The following is a 14,679-nucleotide window of genomic DNA, read 5'->3' on the forward strand; positions in this document are numbered from 1 at the left end:
ATCACAGGCACCTGTTAGCTGGCGTGTTGGCATGTTTCTCAGAGCTTGTCTGCTGCCCGGCTATGCGGCATCGGCATTTTGGAAAAAAGGCGTTTGCTGACTTTGCATGAATCGGAGGAGACGCGTTAAGTCTATATCCTCCTAGTGTCAGGAGCATGCTGTAATTTAACCAAATGTACTTGCACAAATAGTTTCATGTGCTGTTGAATGTACATAACTCTGCATAAAACTGAGTTATTCTGTTTTGTGGCACAGTCCCTCCGCTATATTTATATTTAACATTTTAATCATTTTGGTGTCCAAGTAGCCGCTACCACTTCTGCCTCGGGTGCAATGTTTTGGAGAGAGTTGAAAAGGCGTAGTTATTCTGTAAGCTGCGTCGGGGGGAGAGGGTTAGAGAGAGCTGTGCCTGTCACTGCTTTACCCTGACACAACGTGACAGAAAGAGGGAGAGAGAGAAAGCAAGGGAGGGAGAAGGAGAGGGAGAGGGGGAAAGAGAGCGCAAGAGAGAGTGAAAGAGCCTCTTCTCAGGAGCTGTTCAGCCATGGCAGTTGGCGACGATGGAGATGGTGAGTCAAAATGAACAGTTTATGCTTTTTGTCGTGTTAGCGGCTTCTGTGCATCTAGACGTCAACTTCTTTAAAGCCATATGCTCCAAACTGCACAAAGCAGCTTACTGAAAGAGTATGAGTGAGATACAGAGGACTCATCGCAAGGTCTCTGACTAGGGCTTTTTTCTGGGCTGAAAGCTTGTCCTGATTTTTTTTTTTTTTTTTTTTTTTTCTGGGGTCGCCATTTAAATTTAGAAAGTCTAAATGTTTGTTTTAACCTGAACAGAGATTATTATTAGTATAATTATTGATGATCTAAAAATACAGTTTATTATGTGTCTGTGTATGAAAGAGCGTGTTGTAGACATGTTGGTTTTAATCCTGCAGAGAAAAGCATGACCCGGTTTTCAGGGCATCTTCATGTTCTTACACTCTCTTGGAAATGGAAGTGTGTGTGTGTGTGTAAGTGTGTGTGTGTGTAAGTGTGTGTGTGTGTGTGTGTAAGTGTGTGTGTGTGTGTGTAAGTGTGTGTGTGTGTGTGTAAGTGTGTGTGTGTGTGTGTGTAAGTGTGTGTGTGTGTGTGTAAGTGTGTGTGTGTGTGTAGGTTTTAGGCTGCTACATAGATGTGTTGACACTTGGGCTATAAAAGGCTTTACTGTCTGTGTGTGCTTCTTGGCAGATGACCTCACTTCCTCTGTCTAATCCTGCTAAACAGATCAGATTATATTGCCAATGAAGTTACAGAGCAGGCAGTGGACCTCTGGTGAGCTAGTTTGATTTAAAGTTGCACAGTTTGTCAAGTCCCTGCAGAGAAATATTGCCAATAAAACGGGACTCTGGAGCAGATAAACATATGAATATGTTAGCACCATGTCTAATGCCATGTGTGGGCTAGAGGGGTATAAAGCCCCCAGCATTGAGATGTGGAGCAGTGGAACTGGGTTCTCTGGAATGATGATTGGAACTCCATCTATTACTTTGGCATGAGTTGGGGAGTTCGGGATGAGGTAGGGTGGTGATCATTTAACATCTTGACCTCACTAACGGGCTTGCATTTAGTCCTAAATGCAATCAGATCCTTACAGCAATATTCCAAAATCTCGTAGGAATGCCTCTCATTTTAGAAGAAACCATGAATGAGCAGGTGTCATTAAACTTTTGTCAATTAATACTTGATCCCATAGTGTATTTATTTGTGGTCTGGAGTTTACTGACCCTATCTGAACTACTCATTTCCAGTGAGATCCAATGAGATGAGTGCAGTAACTGTAAAATCAGACTAGTTAAATTCTCCATGCTTTTTTGTGAACCTACCACAAGGGATGTGGGTTCCCCTTGTCGTCATGGAAACGGCCTTTTGAGAGGAGCCCCCCCTTTCTCTTCTTTTCATCCTCCCTTTCTCTCCCTTCTTTACCCTATCCACACTTTCTTATCCTCTCACCCTCCTTTTAATCACCCTCTTCCTCTCTCGCTCTGGCTCTCTGTGGTTCTGGTTGTCTGTATGTGGTCTGTTTGGACACGCCTACCAGTTAAAACAAAGGCAGATTATGCTTGTATGCTAATAATGCTAATGCCCTAGCCTGAGACACACTGAGTCTTTTCATGAGCCGCTGGTGGGATCAGCATCCGTAATGTTGACAGCCCTTGGCTGGGTAATAATGGGGTCACGCTTTTCCATCTCTCTCCCCCTCCCCTCACACAAACACACACACATGCACACACACACTCATACAAAAGGCCATGTCTCATTTGTAGGGGAGTGGCTCCCCATCTCTGTTATTCTGGGTGTTTTTGTTTTTTTTCTCTACCCCCCTCCTCACGGTCATCTGCTTTTACCCTGCATGCTCTCCTGGGTGTGTGTGTTTACGTGAGCCTGCATACGTGTGTGCCAGGGTGTGCTGTCTTACCAAGATGGCAGAGCTCTGTTGATGCTAATTAGCTTAGCCTCAGCTTCTCCAGACCAAAAGAGCTCATTTACTTTCGAGAAGCATCCTCAGATCTCCAAGCTGATTGGCTGGTAAAAGATGATGTCATCACTCTTCCGATTGGCTCTGTGAACGCCTTGCAAAGGAGGGGTGAAGGGACGAGAGGAATAACGGAGGGAGGGGAGGAGGCGGTATGAGAGCGGGCGAGAGAGAGTGCAATTGAGTGAGAGAAAGCGGGGGAGAGAGGGGGAGAAGATGCCGACAGGCTGCAGGGTGGTGGTTCCTAAGGATCACGGCGTGTTTTCTATGGACTTTCTGTCGCCGTGAGACCCACTGTCATGTGAACGCCGGCTTGGGCGTTGCCTCGGATACGAAAGAGAGGGAGCGAGAGAGCGCACTGTCAGGCATGAGGCGCCTCATCTGCAAACGCATCTGTGACTGTGAGTGAGCGTTTGGTGCACCTTCTGGGTGTGTATCCGTATGCATGTACATCCAGTAGTGCATATTGATCCTGGATGTGAAATAGGGTGTTGTCCAGCGTTTTTTGCCATGGGGATTTTTTTTTATTATTAATTTTTTCTCCTCAGAGCTAAGCACTGGTTGTCAAAGCTGCAGGATGTCTGCGTTCAGCTAGCTGTGTGTTGTCCTGGCACAGGCTGTGTGTGTAGGTGTGTGGGTGGATGAGGGGGTTGTTTTGAGATATAGAGGCAGTTGTCTTTGTTTAGCTCTGTGGGAATATGAGCGTGAAGTGTGTTAGCAAGCAGCCATAACAAGGGCCTTGACTAGAGAATGACCATGACTGTTTCAGCCATGCCTCTGTTAGTCCTGCAGTAATCAATAAAGCCTTAGGTGTATAGAATGACAAAAATAAATAATTCAAGGGAAAACCTTCATGTGTATTGTAGTACTTATACTTACCCTATGTCTAAGCAGATAACCTGGCAGCATAGCTTGATTTGACTGTATATTGCTTCTAGCCAAACAAGTTGGACACACACATGTAAGGCAAATCTTCAGCCAATTGAGGTAGCATGTAGATAAGCCTTGAAAGTTGTAGCTAAAATATTGCAGTGTTTGTGACTGTTTGACTTCTTAGCTAAGTGTGGTCTTCCAAGCTGAGAACATTTCGTAAAAAAGTAGTTTTGATCTTCAAAGTTAGAAATTGCTTAATGCCTTGTGTGTAAAGTCACAGTTTGGTCGAACCAGGTTCACAAGGAGAGGTGCCTGCACAACGTTGTTAAAGTGTTTTTGGCCAGTCAGCCTTTTTCTTCTGTGCACCACATGATTGGATCTCTTCTTACGGCTATTGATTTATTCTCCATAAAGCTAAAGAAAACTTAATCTGGCATTTTTACATGTTACATATGTTAATTTGATAAATAAAGTCAAGGTAAATAGTTGGCTTACTTGTCAGTAAATGGCAGTGTATTTGTCTCAGTTTGGTTTTGATTGTAGCCTAGGTTGTCTTTTCAGTGTATTGCACTGCAGTTCCTGTGTCCTTGAGTTACAATTCCCTTCCATTTCTCCCTCAGACCGCAGCTTCGATGACGATGACTCGGTGGATGGAAGCCGGCCCTCCTCAGCTCAGGCAGCTTTCAAAGTGCCGAAGGTGCCGAAGAAACCTGCAGACTCGGCCAGCAACTCCAGGAGACCCAGTGCTACAGGAGCCGCCAAAACGGGTAAGCGACAGAGTTTCCACAGCACACTCAAGGTGGCTGAGCAGTTAAAGGTTTATGCCAAGGCTGTAAAAGTCACAGTCACACAAGTTACAGGGAACTGAAGCCATACTTCTGTCATTTCACTGAGGATTCATTCGCCTGTCCAGGAGCTTGCACATTGATTTATGTTTAGTTTATGCTTTTATGGGTCAGCGAAAGGTCATACGGTTTCTGTAGGAATGGCAAGACACTCATTTTGTTTTTTTCAGCAGTGATATAATGCATACAGTATACAGCACAATGCATACCTCTACCAAAAATTTTTTACAAGGGGACCCATTTATTCCATTACTACCATACCATTACCTCAAGTGTTGTTCTTTAGTCAGCCAGTCACAACTGCACAGCACTGCTGCTTTAAATGTATTAATTACTCTTGGTAGTTTAGTTGAAACTGACGACCACTTCTTTCTAATGTTTCTAATGCTTGAGACATTAAAGATATGGCAACTGTTCATCCATGTACTCGAAATTTCAATCATATACAAGGACACAGTTAAGTGAAATAACCTTTGTACAGAACCCTGGTGCGACATACAACAACACGAGTAAATACAGCGCAAAAATGAACAGATATAATAAATATGAATAATACTAATAGGACAATAGACAATGGATAGGGCTGTCCAACATCAATACAATACCCTGAATATATGTATATAGACAAAAGGGCAGACATATGTAAGATATTACAGTGTTAGTATTTTTGTTGTTTACTCAGGTTTTTACCACACTGTTTTGTGGAAATCTTATCAGTCCCAGCATGAGGGTGGAGCCTCTCCAAGTAGTGGACGGAGGAAGGGAGCAGCTTATGCCATTTAAATGTACAAGCTCAAAGGACTAATTTCATGTTTCTCATGAATTCTAAGAGTTTCTAGGTCTTATTTTTATCTGTCTAATTGATTGTGTGTAATTGTAAAATCAAGGCACAGTAATACAGAATTTTAAAAGTTGAATTAGAAATCATATTTAATCTGATAACATATATGGATCGTTACACCCCAATGTGCAATGCCCAAACATTACATTTGAGCTGGTTAATGTCTGTCTGTGGGCTATTATGATCTGCTTGGTTACTGGTGATGTAAGATAACTACTGTAAGAAGGATGACTCCAGCGTAACTCCTATTGTATAGTCGATTGGAAGTTTTTGTTCCGGCGCTACAGTGACTGTAAGGTGGTCAGTTGTGGTGAAATGTATATGTGCTTTAACATATCTGTGGAAATTTCAGTAGAAGCAGTGACCGAAGCTGATACTCTGCTTCCATAAGTAACTGCAAATCAGTCAACAGCTAATTCCTGCAAGGATACCTTTGATGACAGGCACTTTCATCAAAACGTCTGTGGTGCAGCAGTTACAGTTACAGTAAAACTAGCAGATATCCCAGAGTATGCTGACAGATCTGGAGTAAAGAGAGGGATAGATCAGATACGGCTCTGTAGAGGAGTGGCGAAATGGATAGGCTCTTAGATCAGAGGCACTTTCACTTCAGTTCTAGCTCAACTCTGGAACCTGGAAGATGGGTTGATATTCAGACTGTGAAGCAGTTAGTTGAATAATTGACTCTGGAACTCAAAGGATGTAGAAACACTCTTCAGCTGGTGAATAAGGGATGCATTCAATCAGTCAGTTGAGGGGGAAAAACTCAAAGCATTCTTCTCTGTCCTTTCTATTGTGTTATAAACCCCAAGGACAGACGTGCTTTGAAATTGTAGACCCACTGAGAGACCGGTGAGAGTATGGTGATGCTTTTCTATAGTAATTTCTAATTTATCAATAGCAGAGTAGTTCAGTACATTCAGTACTTTATGTATAGAATTGATTTAATGTTCAGTCAAAACTACCATTAAATACAAGTAAATAAATGTTCTGGAGAACATTAGATTCCTATCAGCTGTGCTAGATCTGGAGTGATAAAACAAGACTTTGCAGTTTAGTCTGATGACGTTGAAGTTAAGCTTGTCCAGCAGAAGAGCTGTGTGACCACTCTAATGGATAGTCCTTACCTCTTGACTTGCAAAATAAGAAGACCTATTAGACCACAGCACTATCTCCATCAGATAAAGACCACTTGAAGCTTTCACTTCTGAGTGAGAGAGAGGAAGATCTAGCTATGCTCTCGGTTCAGGTTTTAGAAAATTTGTAGATTTTTCTGGCAGTCCTTCTACTGTGTGAAAAGACTCCACACTGTGGGTGTGAAAGGATTTGCATCTAATAAGAAAAGGAAAAAGACAAAACCAACAATGTTCTGATGATGATGTACTTTAAACTAAGGACCAACCACGCTAGTGTCCAGACCTCAACATCACTGAATGTGTTTGGGGTTTCTTGGCTGGTAAGAATCAGACAAAGAAAGAATGATCTTTTTGGAGGCATGAAAACCTCAAGGAGATTTATACAGAAAAACTAAACGGAAGCGGTATTAAAGAAAAGCTGAAATTATATTTAAACTCTAAACGTGTTGCTGTTCTGTTTAGTAGTTGAGAATTGCTGTGCCTTTCTGTTTCTGCTTCTGCTTTTTCCCGATCAAGAAAAAAATAATAGAAATAATATAGAATGACTGTTTTCACTTGTTGTTAAGAGAATGAAGGGTGGGCCTTTGCTTAGTACTGTAAATTGTGTTTGAAGATGTGCTTGTTCCTGAGGAAAATAGTGAAACCACCACAATTAGTCAAAATTAACCTCTGAACATTATGAACTCAAGTAGTAAAAACATGAAAGCATTTCAGGAAATGTCTGTTAGTTTAAAAACCTCAAAGAACAGAAATGTTTACGTTACTTTGGATCTGTTTAATTTCTTAAACATGCAAACTTGTCTCATTTTGGTGAAATTATCATTTTTGAGTGATAAAAACGCTGTTCCCAGGATTGGGGAACTCTGGGAAATGGGTGGGATTCTCCCCCCCCACCGCAGCAGCTCACATCAATACTCACCCAACCCATAGATATGTATTTTTATATTGTTTATCATGGACCAGTCAGAACTAAAATAACAAAAGTTGGATTAATTTTCTCATATTCTGAATTTTTTAGTCAGTTTCCTTTTAACAGTGGGTGAAAAAGGTTAATGTGTAAAGGATCATTGATATCAACAAAGACCTTCCACCTCATAGCGTTCGTCTTTGAATTACATTGCAAGTGGCGATTTCCGGGGACCAAGCACTTAGCACCCTTATAGAGCTAGTACAGCACAGATGATTGGGAATGATTTCAGACTGGTTTTATTTATAACAGATGTTTTTAGACCTGACCTGAGTTTGCATAGTTGTTGTTAGTTGTGAACTAAATGCATCAACACCAATTAGCCTTAGTTTTAGTGTGAGTGCACCAGAATTCACCAACATTTACATTTTAAAATCACTGCAGTTTTTCCTAAAAACAATGCCCCCCTGACCCCACTACAGTGTTTATCTGTCTGAACTTCTCACTTTTTTTCCTGTGTGTGGCTTATACTATGTGTGTATCATAGCTAATGTGAAGCAACAGATTCCTTTTGCGACTGCAGTCAAATGAATGCCTTTTAGTCTGCATCTGCATTCTGCACGGTTATCAGCAGTTTCAGCTGCGAGTGATGTTTTTGCTTACACAGAGTGACTTTCTTTATACTTCACTGGTGAGGGGAAAAAAAGGTCCATCTTAACTTCCCTGACACAGGATTCCCCAGGTTTGATGAGCAAGGCCCTGAAGTCAATGTTTGTTTATCTCACACACTTTAGCCCCTCTCCACTCTCCTCCCAACTCCGAGGCCCTCAACCCTCGGGACATGTGATTGGCAGCTCCGTAATGTGCAGACAAGATGTCCATTACAGCTGGAAGCTGTGTGTTTTTGGGTGTGTGTGCACTTATGCGTTTGCTGGCGCAGAGTTTTGGCACTGTTGCTCCAGCAGTGCTGGTAATAGGCATTGAAAATGTAGGAATATGGTATTGGCTTAAACCAGATTATGGAGGATTAAAGCCTTTATTTGAAGTGTTTTACCCCACAAGTCATGTAATACATTGTAGGACATTACTGACAAATGACAAAGACCTCCAACCCCCACATATAACACACAGACAGACAGGCACGCATCGAACGGAAGGAACCCCTCCCTGGCAATGCAGTGGTTTCCATAGGAACAGCTTAGTGTGCTCAGTTGCTATGGAAACGGTCGCAACTGTCGATCACTTCTCTGAGTAAACGTGATTCAGAAATGAGTTGTTGTTTTTTTTTTCCCCCCAAAAGAGGACTGGCACATGCGCACACACACACACACTACCAGAAATGTGGTTATTGTTCCACTGTATGTTTCTCACTGTAAGCATGTACTTAGGTCTGTATTTTGGTCATCTGTGTGTGTTCTGTGTAGGTGGGTCCAAAGAGGGAGCCGGTGCTGTGGATGAGGAAGATTTCATTAAAGCCTTCACAGATGTCCCCACTGTTCAGGTGACCTTCATACCCACACTTATAGACAATGAAGTCATGCTTACATGCCTGTCATGCCTGTTTACAAAATCTCTTACTGTCTCACACAAGAATGAACCTGAGAAGTGTGTCACCATGTGCTAGACTGGAGCTAAGAAATCTACGCCAGTCGTTTCAGTACGATTTGCAGAAAAATAAAGTAAAAAAGCGAAAATCCATTATTTTTCAGATGGGTATCCATTATTTTTCAAATCCTATAGCCTCTTCTAAAGCTACATATTTGAAGTAAGTAGCACAGAAAACAGAGATGCGAATATTGATTCTGAGGCTCGAACTGTTGTCTTTTCGATGATATACTGTCCCTGAAATAATTGCAATAATTGATTTTGAGACATCAAGACCACTGAGAGTGATATTTATATTTACACTGTTGCGCTAAAGCTTCTGTTGTAGCCAAAGACCCCTCTCCAGCTAAAATGAAAAACTTCCAGCTTCCAGCTCAGAAAACTGACTGTGGTGGTTATGTTTTAGATGGGCTTTACATTCACTGTATTGCCACTTCCTGTTGCCACTGTTTGTTTTTAAACAAAAGTTGACTTCACATTAATTTCTTCACATTAATTGGCTCCCCTTGATCATTCAGAGGTGTCGAATGTGGACTTGCAACCAAGCCTATGGATTTTCTCCTTTAAACTTTCAGGCTGGAATTATTTCAACTTTGAGGGATATAACACCTGTTATCCCCAATGTAACACATTTTCACCTGTGTGCATGGTGGTGCCATACCTACTCTCTCTGACCAAGAGTAGCCGAGAGAATGCAATAGCGCTACATAACTACGTTTTTGTGAAGCTTATTTTAATGCAAATTAACACGCAAGCACAGTAGGCAATATCAGGATCAGCAGAAATTTCTTGTCCACTTACTGTACAAGTACATAATTATCATGACCGGCCTAAGAAGCTGCTCTCTGAAAACTGGGGTGAAATGTTATGTAGTGTGCATTCAGCTAAAAGTGCACAATGTGTGATGCTCTCTTAACTTTCTCCCACCCCCCATAGATTTACTCCACGCGGGATCTGGAGGATAATCTGAACAAGATCCGAGAGATTTGCTCTGATGATAAACATGACTGGGATCAGAGAGCTAATGCTGTAAGTCACATGCATGCTTAACGCATCTGGGGGCACATTCAGGAACACTTTCCCAGGAAAAAACAGTTCATCACCTAGATTATTGATAATGAGCCTTATTCAGCAGCCACGCTTAAGAAGAAATGTGTTAAAATAAACTTACTGACTTGAAAGATTCTGACATTCATCAGTGTTTTCTTATTTGGGATTTGTTCAGTTTGCAAGGATAATAGCCAGTCCTTTATTAGAGCAGTCCTGTGGTTAAGAAACTCCTCATGAATGTGACATATAGACTTTGTTAGAATAAATTTAAAGTAAATTTAGCTAGGTATTGGTGAATGAGAACCAGGCATCGTTATATATATGTATGACTTTAGATGAAGCCTTGACTTTAGATTAACTTCTTATTGATATAAGGGAAACATTAGGAAGAAAGTGAAGAGATTGAACATTAAAGAGACTGTCTTGTACATTTTATTGTAGTTTAAGTATTTATTTTATGTGAGAGAGAGAGAGAGAGAGAGAGCGAGAGCATTCACAAGATTTATTTTTTCATGATCTTAAGACAATGAATTCACTACTCAGTTTTTACAGACTAAGATTCTGTAGACAGAAACGCACAAACATACAGATTCCCACACTGTAAACTCTGGCCTGTTGGGCATTCAAGCTGCATTGTAATGTGAGTGTTGTTTGTTATGCGAGTGCCGCTGTTTTTGCTGTATGGTCCACATATTTTCGTATGCCGTAGAAATGACCTGTGGGTGATGATTTACTACAGACAGACATTTTCATTTGTGTATATGAAAGAATCTGCAACATACACAGCATTATCACATTTACCATGGAATGCATTGCTTTGCCTTGCCCTTAAATGCACTGTATAATATGAACTTGTTATAGTAGCTTGCCACTACCCCACCCTTTGAATATGTCCCACTCTCGAGGACAATGGTAGGCAAGATGGTGGGTGGGATGTTTCTTTACATAGCGTAGCCATGTTCCCATGAGAAAACCCTTAAGCAGGGTAGGAGTTTCAGGACATACCACAAAAAAAAATCGTCCCAAGTTAAGACTGTGCTTCTCCGGTCTGTAAAAGGTGTCTATCTATCTAATTCATGGCTTTGGGAGTTTTGTGGTGTCAAAGCTTTGTTCCGACACCAGTATACTGAAGTATTTTAGCTTGTCCGCTTCCATAAAAACAGGTTTTCATGTTTCTAGTCACTGTATTTGACCACCTTTTGGTTAGCTTTTTGGTTGCAGCTGCCTCTTTATGTGGTTCCACTATGTCTGGAAGTATCCCACACGTTTTGTTCTTTGCTCTCCCACAGTTGAAGAAGATCCGCTCTCTGCTGGTTGCCGGGGCGAACAAATACGACTGCTTCTTCCAGCACCTACGGCTGCTGGACGGAGCATTTAAGCTGTCGGCTAAAGACCTGCGCTCCCAGGTGGTGCGAGAGGCCTGCTTCACTGTGGCGTGAGTGACTGATAGGTCTTGCACTGAAGTGCAGAGTGGACACGCTGTTCAGAACTTTCCCCTGCTTAGTCCCCTGATTAAGTGTTTAAAAAAGCCACTGCATCAGCGAATAGATTTGAAAGAAGCCTTTTCAAAAAAGCAGCTGTTTTTAAACCAGTGAATTTTTAATATGCTTTTTAATGTTTGTGTGTTCACATGTAGGCACCTCTCCACGGTGTTGGGGAATAAGTTTGATCATGGAGCAGAGGCTATCGTACCCGTGCTGTTCAATCTCATCCCTAACTGTGCCAAAGTGATGTCCACTTCCGGCACGGCGGCTATTCGCATCATCATTCGGGTGAGGGAACATCTGTGTTGAAATTTCTCTCAAAGTGCTTCGCAAAATAAAACTATATACAGACACCTAAGTACTAAGAACTTTCTCAGGTGTATTAAACTTTTGCACAGTTTTAAGAGGGACATGCTCATGGCAAAACTGTCCACATTTGTGTTTGACTGTGTAATTATATTTTCCTGATGAGAGATGCATGTAAGTATACCTGCTGTGATTTGCTGTGGTCTGACTGTGTGTTTGTGTGTGTCTGGGTGCAGCACACACATGTGCCACGACTGATTCCTCTCATCACAGGGAACTGCACGTCAAAGTCTGTGGCTGTGAGGAGGTAAGACACAAGCTCCACCTCGACACTGCAGCTCTGCGCTAATCTGATGCACACATGCTCGTTGTTTTCCCTTGCTCGCTCACACTCTCTCTCTCTGCTTTATGTTAGACGCTGTTATGGATTCCTGGACCTGCTGCTGCAGGAGTGGCAGACACACTCTCTAGAGAGGTATGGGAAGAAATACCTGTCTGCACCAGACAGCTGTGTCAGGAACCATCACATTAACAGTGAACCTGTTTAAACTGAGCTTTTTTCAGCACCTAAGACGGACTATATTGCTCCAGTGTAAATGCGGTGGAGACACTTTGCCTTTGTCATTCAGTCACTTTAAGAGATGATTTTTGAAACATTGGAGATTCAGCTGAGCCATATATATACAGTCATGCCCGAAAGTATTCATACCCCTGGCAAAGTTTGACTTAAATTTACTTTTATTTAACCAGAAGTTATATTTTTGCCTTGAAACGACACAGGCATCTCCCAGGAGATAACACGATGATGTACAAGAGGCATCATTGTGGGAAAAAGTATTTCTCAGCTTTTATACACATTTGAACAAAAAGTGGCATGTCCAAAATTATTCATACCCTTTGAAAACTGTCACAGTATATGGGAAAATCCAAAGTTCTATACCATTCCAAATAGTCCAAGCTGTTTTAAAGCATCCTAATTACCCTGATTCATTGGGAACAGCTGTTTTAATCAACTCAACAGGAGAAAAACAGCAGCTCTCTGCAGTTGGTTTGTGGACAGTCATGGCTAAGACAAAGGAGCTCACTAAGGACCTGCGGCTGTGCATTGTGGCCGCTCACAAGTCAGGAAAGGGCTATAAAGCCATATCAAAATGTTTTCAAGTTCCAGTGGCTACAGTGCAAAGTATTATTAAAAAATACAAAAAGTTCCGCACTGTGGAAAATCTCAGAAGATGTGGTCGGAAGCCAAAAGTGACACCTGTGCTGGCCAGGAGAATAGTGAGAGAGGTGAAGAAAAAATCCAAGGATCACCACCAAGGCCATCCTGGTGAATCTGGACTCTGCTGGTGGCGACATCTCAAGGCAGACAGTTCAACGGACACTGCACACTGCTGGGTTCCACGGACGCAGGCCAAGGAGGACACCACTTCTCCAGAAAAGGCACACAAAAGCCCGCTTGACCTTTGCAAATGCTCATCTGGACAAAGAAGAAGACTTCTGGTGTTCTGTTTTATGGTCAGATGAAACAAAAATTGAATTGTTTGGCCACAATGATGTGTGCACCATTTGGCGTGAAAAAGGAGAAGCCTTCAACCCTAAGAACACCATCCCCACTGTCAAACATGGTGGTGGGAACCTAATGTTTTGGGGGTGTTTTTCAGCCAATGGACCAGGGAACTTGATCGCAGTAAATGGCACCATGAAAAAAGAGCAATACATCAAGATTCTCAACAACAACATCAGGCAGTCTGCAGAGAAACTTGGCCTTGGGAACCGGTGGACATTTCAGCACGACAACGACCCAAAACACACAGCCAAAGTGGTGAAGAAATGGTTAGCAGACAAAAACATTAATGTTTTGCAGTGGCCCAGCCAGAGTCCTGACTTGAATCCAATTGAGAATCTGTGGAGGGAGCTAAAGATCAGGGTGATGGCAAGGAGACCCTCGAACCTCAAAGAGTTGGAGCTCATCACTAAAGATGAATGGGCAAAAATACCAGTGGAGACATGCAAAAAGCTGGTCAGCAATTACAGGAAGCGTTTGATTGCTGTAATAGCCAATAAAGGCTTTTCTATTAATTATTGAGAAGGGTATGAATAATTTTGGACATGCCACTTTTTGTTCAAATGTGTATAAAAGCTGAGAAATATTTTTTCCCACAATGATGCCTCTTGTACATCATCGTGTTATCTCCTGGGAGATGCCTGTGTCATTTCCAGGCAAAAATATAATTTCTGGTTAAATAAAAGTAAGTCAAACTTTGACAGGGGTATGAATACTTTCGGGCATGACTGTGTGTGTGTGTGTGTGTGTGTGTGTGTGTATATATATATATATATATATATATATATATATATATATATATATATATATATATATATATGCCAAAGCCATATGTCATCTTTTTTATTCCTTCTAGACTAACATTTAGTGTTTTATACTGAGGCTTTTTTTTTTTTTTTTTTTTTTTTTTTTTTGTGAAACGATACAGCAAAAGCTGCACACAGCAGCTTCTGTCAAATTTTGATTAATTGGTGGTGCTAAAACTGAAGGCAGTGACTTCTTTTCATTAGTGTGAAAGGCATAACTGCATATAGAACACAGTTCCTGTATCCCAGGACCAGGTCAGGAGATTCTGGAAGATTATTCCTTGGATTTGCATGCAACACAGTAAACGCTACACAGATGTCATTTGAATATGCAGAAATGCATTTACGTGCCCAGGTGTAAATAGAATGTAGATAAACCTTATCTCTGCTTTTTTGTATTTGAGACCTATTTATAGATACACTATATGCCCAAATGTTTGTGGACACCCCATTCTAATGAATGCGTTCAGCTCAGCCGACTGCACATACACACAGCTTGTCTGGTCCCTATGGAGAAGTACTGCAAATAGCATAGCACTTTCTGGAACATTTACCATCATGACCTTAATATCTGACACCATGTCCAGATGTTTATGGACACCCCTATAATGAATGCCTTGGAACAGATTAACATGAATCTTTTGGCACCATGGCTAAAGCCAGGTGTGGGCTAGAGTGGTGTAAAGCATTGAGCTGAGGAGCAGTGGAATTGTGTTCTCTGGAATGATGCTACCCCATCCAATACTT

General features: G+C 41.6%; 1 protein-coding gene across 32 annotated transcripts in view; it reads left to right on the forward strand.

The window, feature by feature from the left end:
* clasp2 (cytoplasmic linker associated protein 2) overlaps positions 1–14,679 on the forward strand; it is a 57,934-nt gene that overhangs the window by 17,413 nt on the left and 25,842 nt on the right. For 26 of the 32 annotated variants that reach the window (XM_072676182.1, XM_072676193.1, XM_072676188.1 and 23 more), the window contains 7 exons: positions 4,009–4,155; positions 8,542–8,618; positions 9,659–9,751; positions 11,062–11,207; positions 11,409–11,544; positions 11,799–11,869; positions 11,978–12,037. In XM_072676182.1, coding sequence (XP_072532283.1) covers positions 4,009–4,155; positions 8,542–8,618; positions 9,659–9,751; positions 11,062–11,207; positions 11,409–11,544; positions 11,799–11,869; positions 11,978–12,037 — 730 coding nt within the window. Of the gene's footprint in view, positions 1–478; positions 570–2,699; positions 2,917–4,008; positions 4,156–8,541; positions 8,619–9,658; positions 9,752–11,061; positions 11,208–11,408; positions 11,545–11,798; positions 11,870–11,977; positions 12,038–14,679 lie in introns of those variants that run through there. The other 6 variants (XM_072676207.1, XM_072676211.1, XM_072676212.1 and 3 more) reach the window with 2 other exon arrangements.

The sequence above is a fragment of the Salminus brasiliensis genome, chromosome 3 (genome assembly GCF_030463535.1).
Source record: "Salminus brasiliensis chromosome 3, fSalBra1.hap2, whole genome shotgun sequence".
Classification (NCBI taxonomy): domain Eukaryota; kingdom Metazoa; phylum Chordata; class Actinopteri; order Characiformes; family Bryconidae; genus Salminus; species Salminus brasiliensis.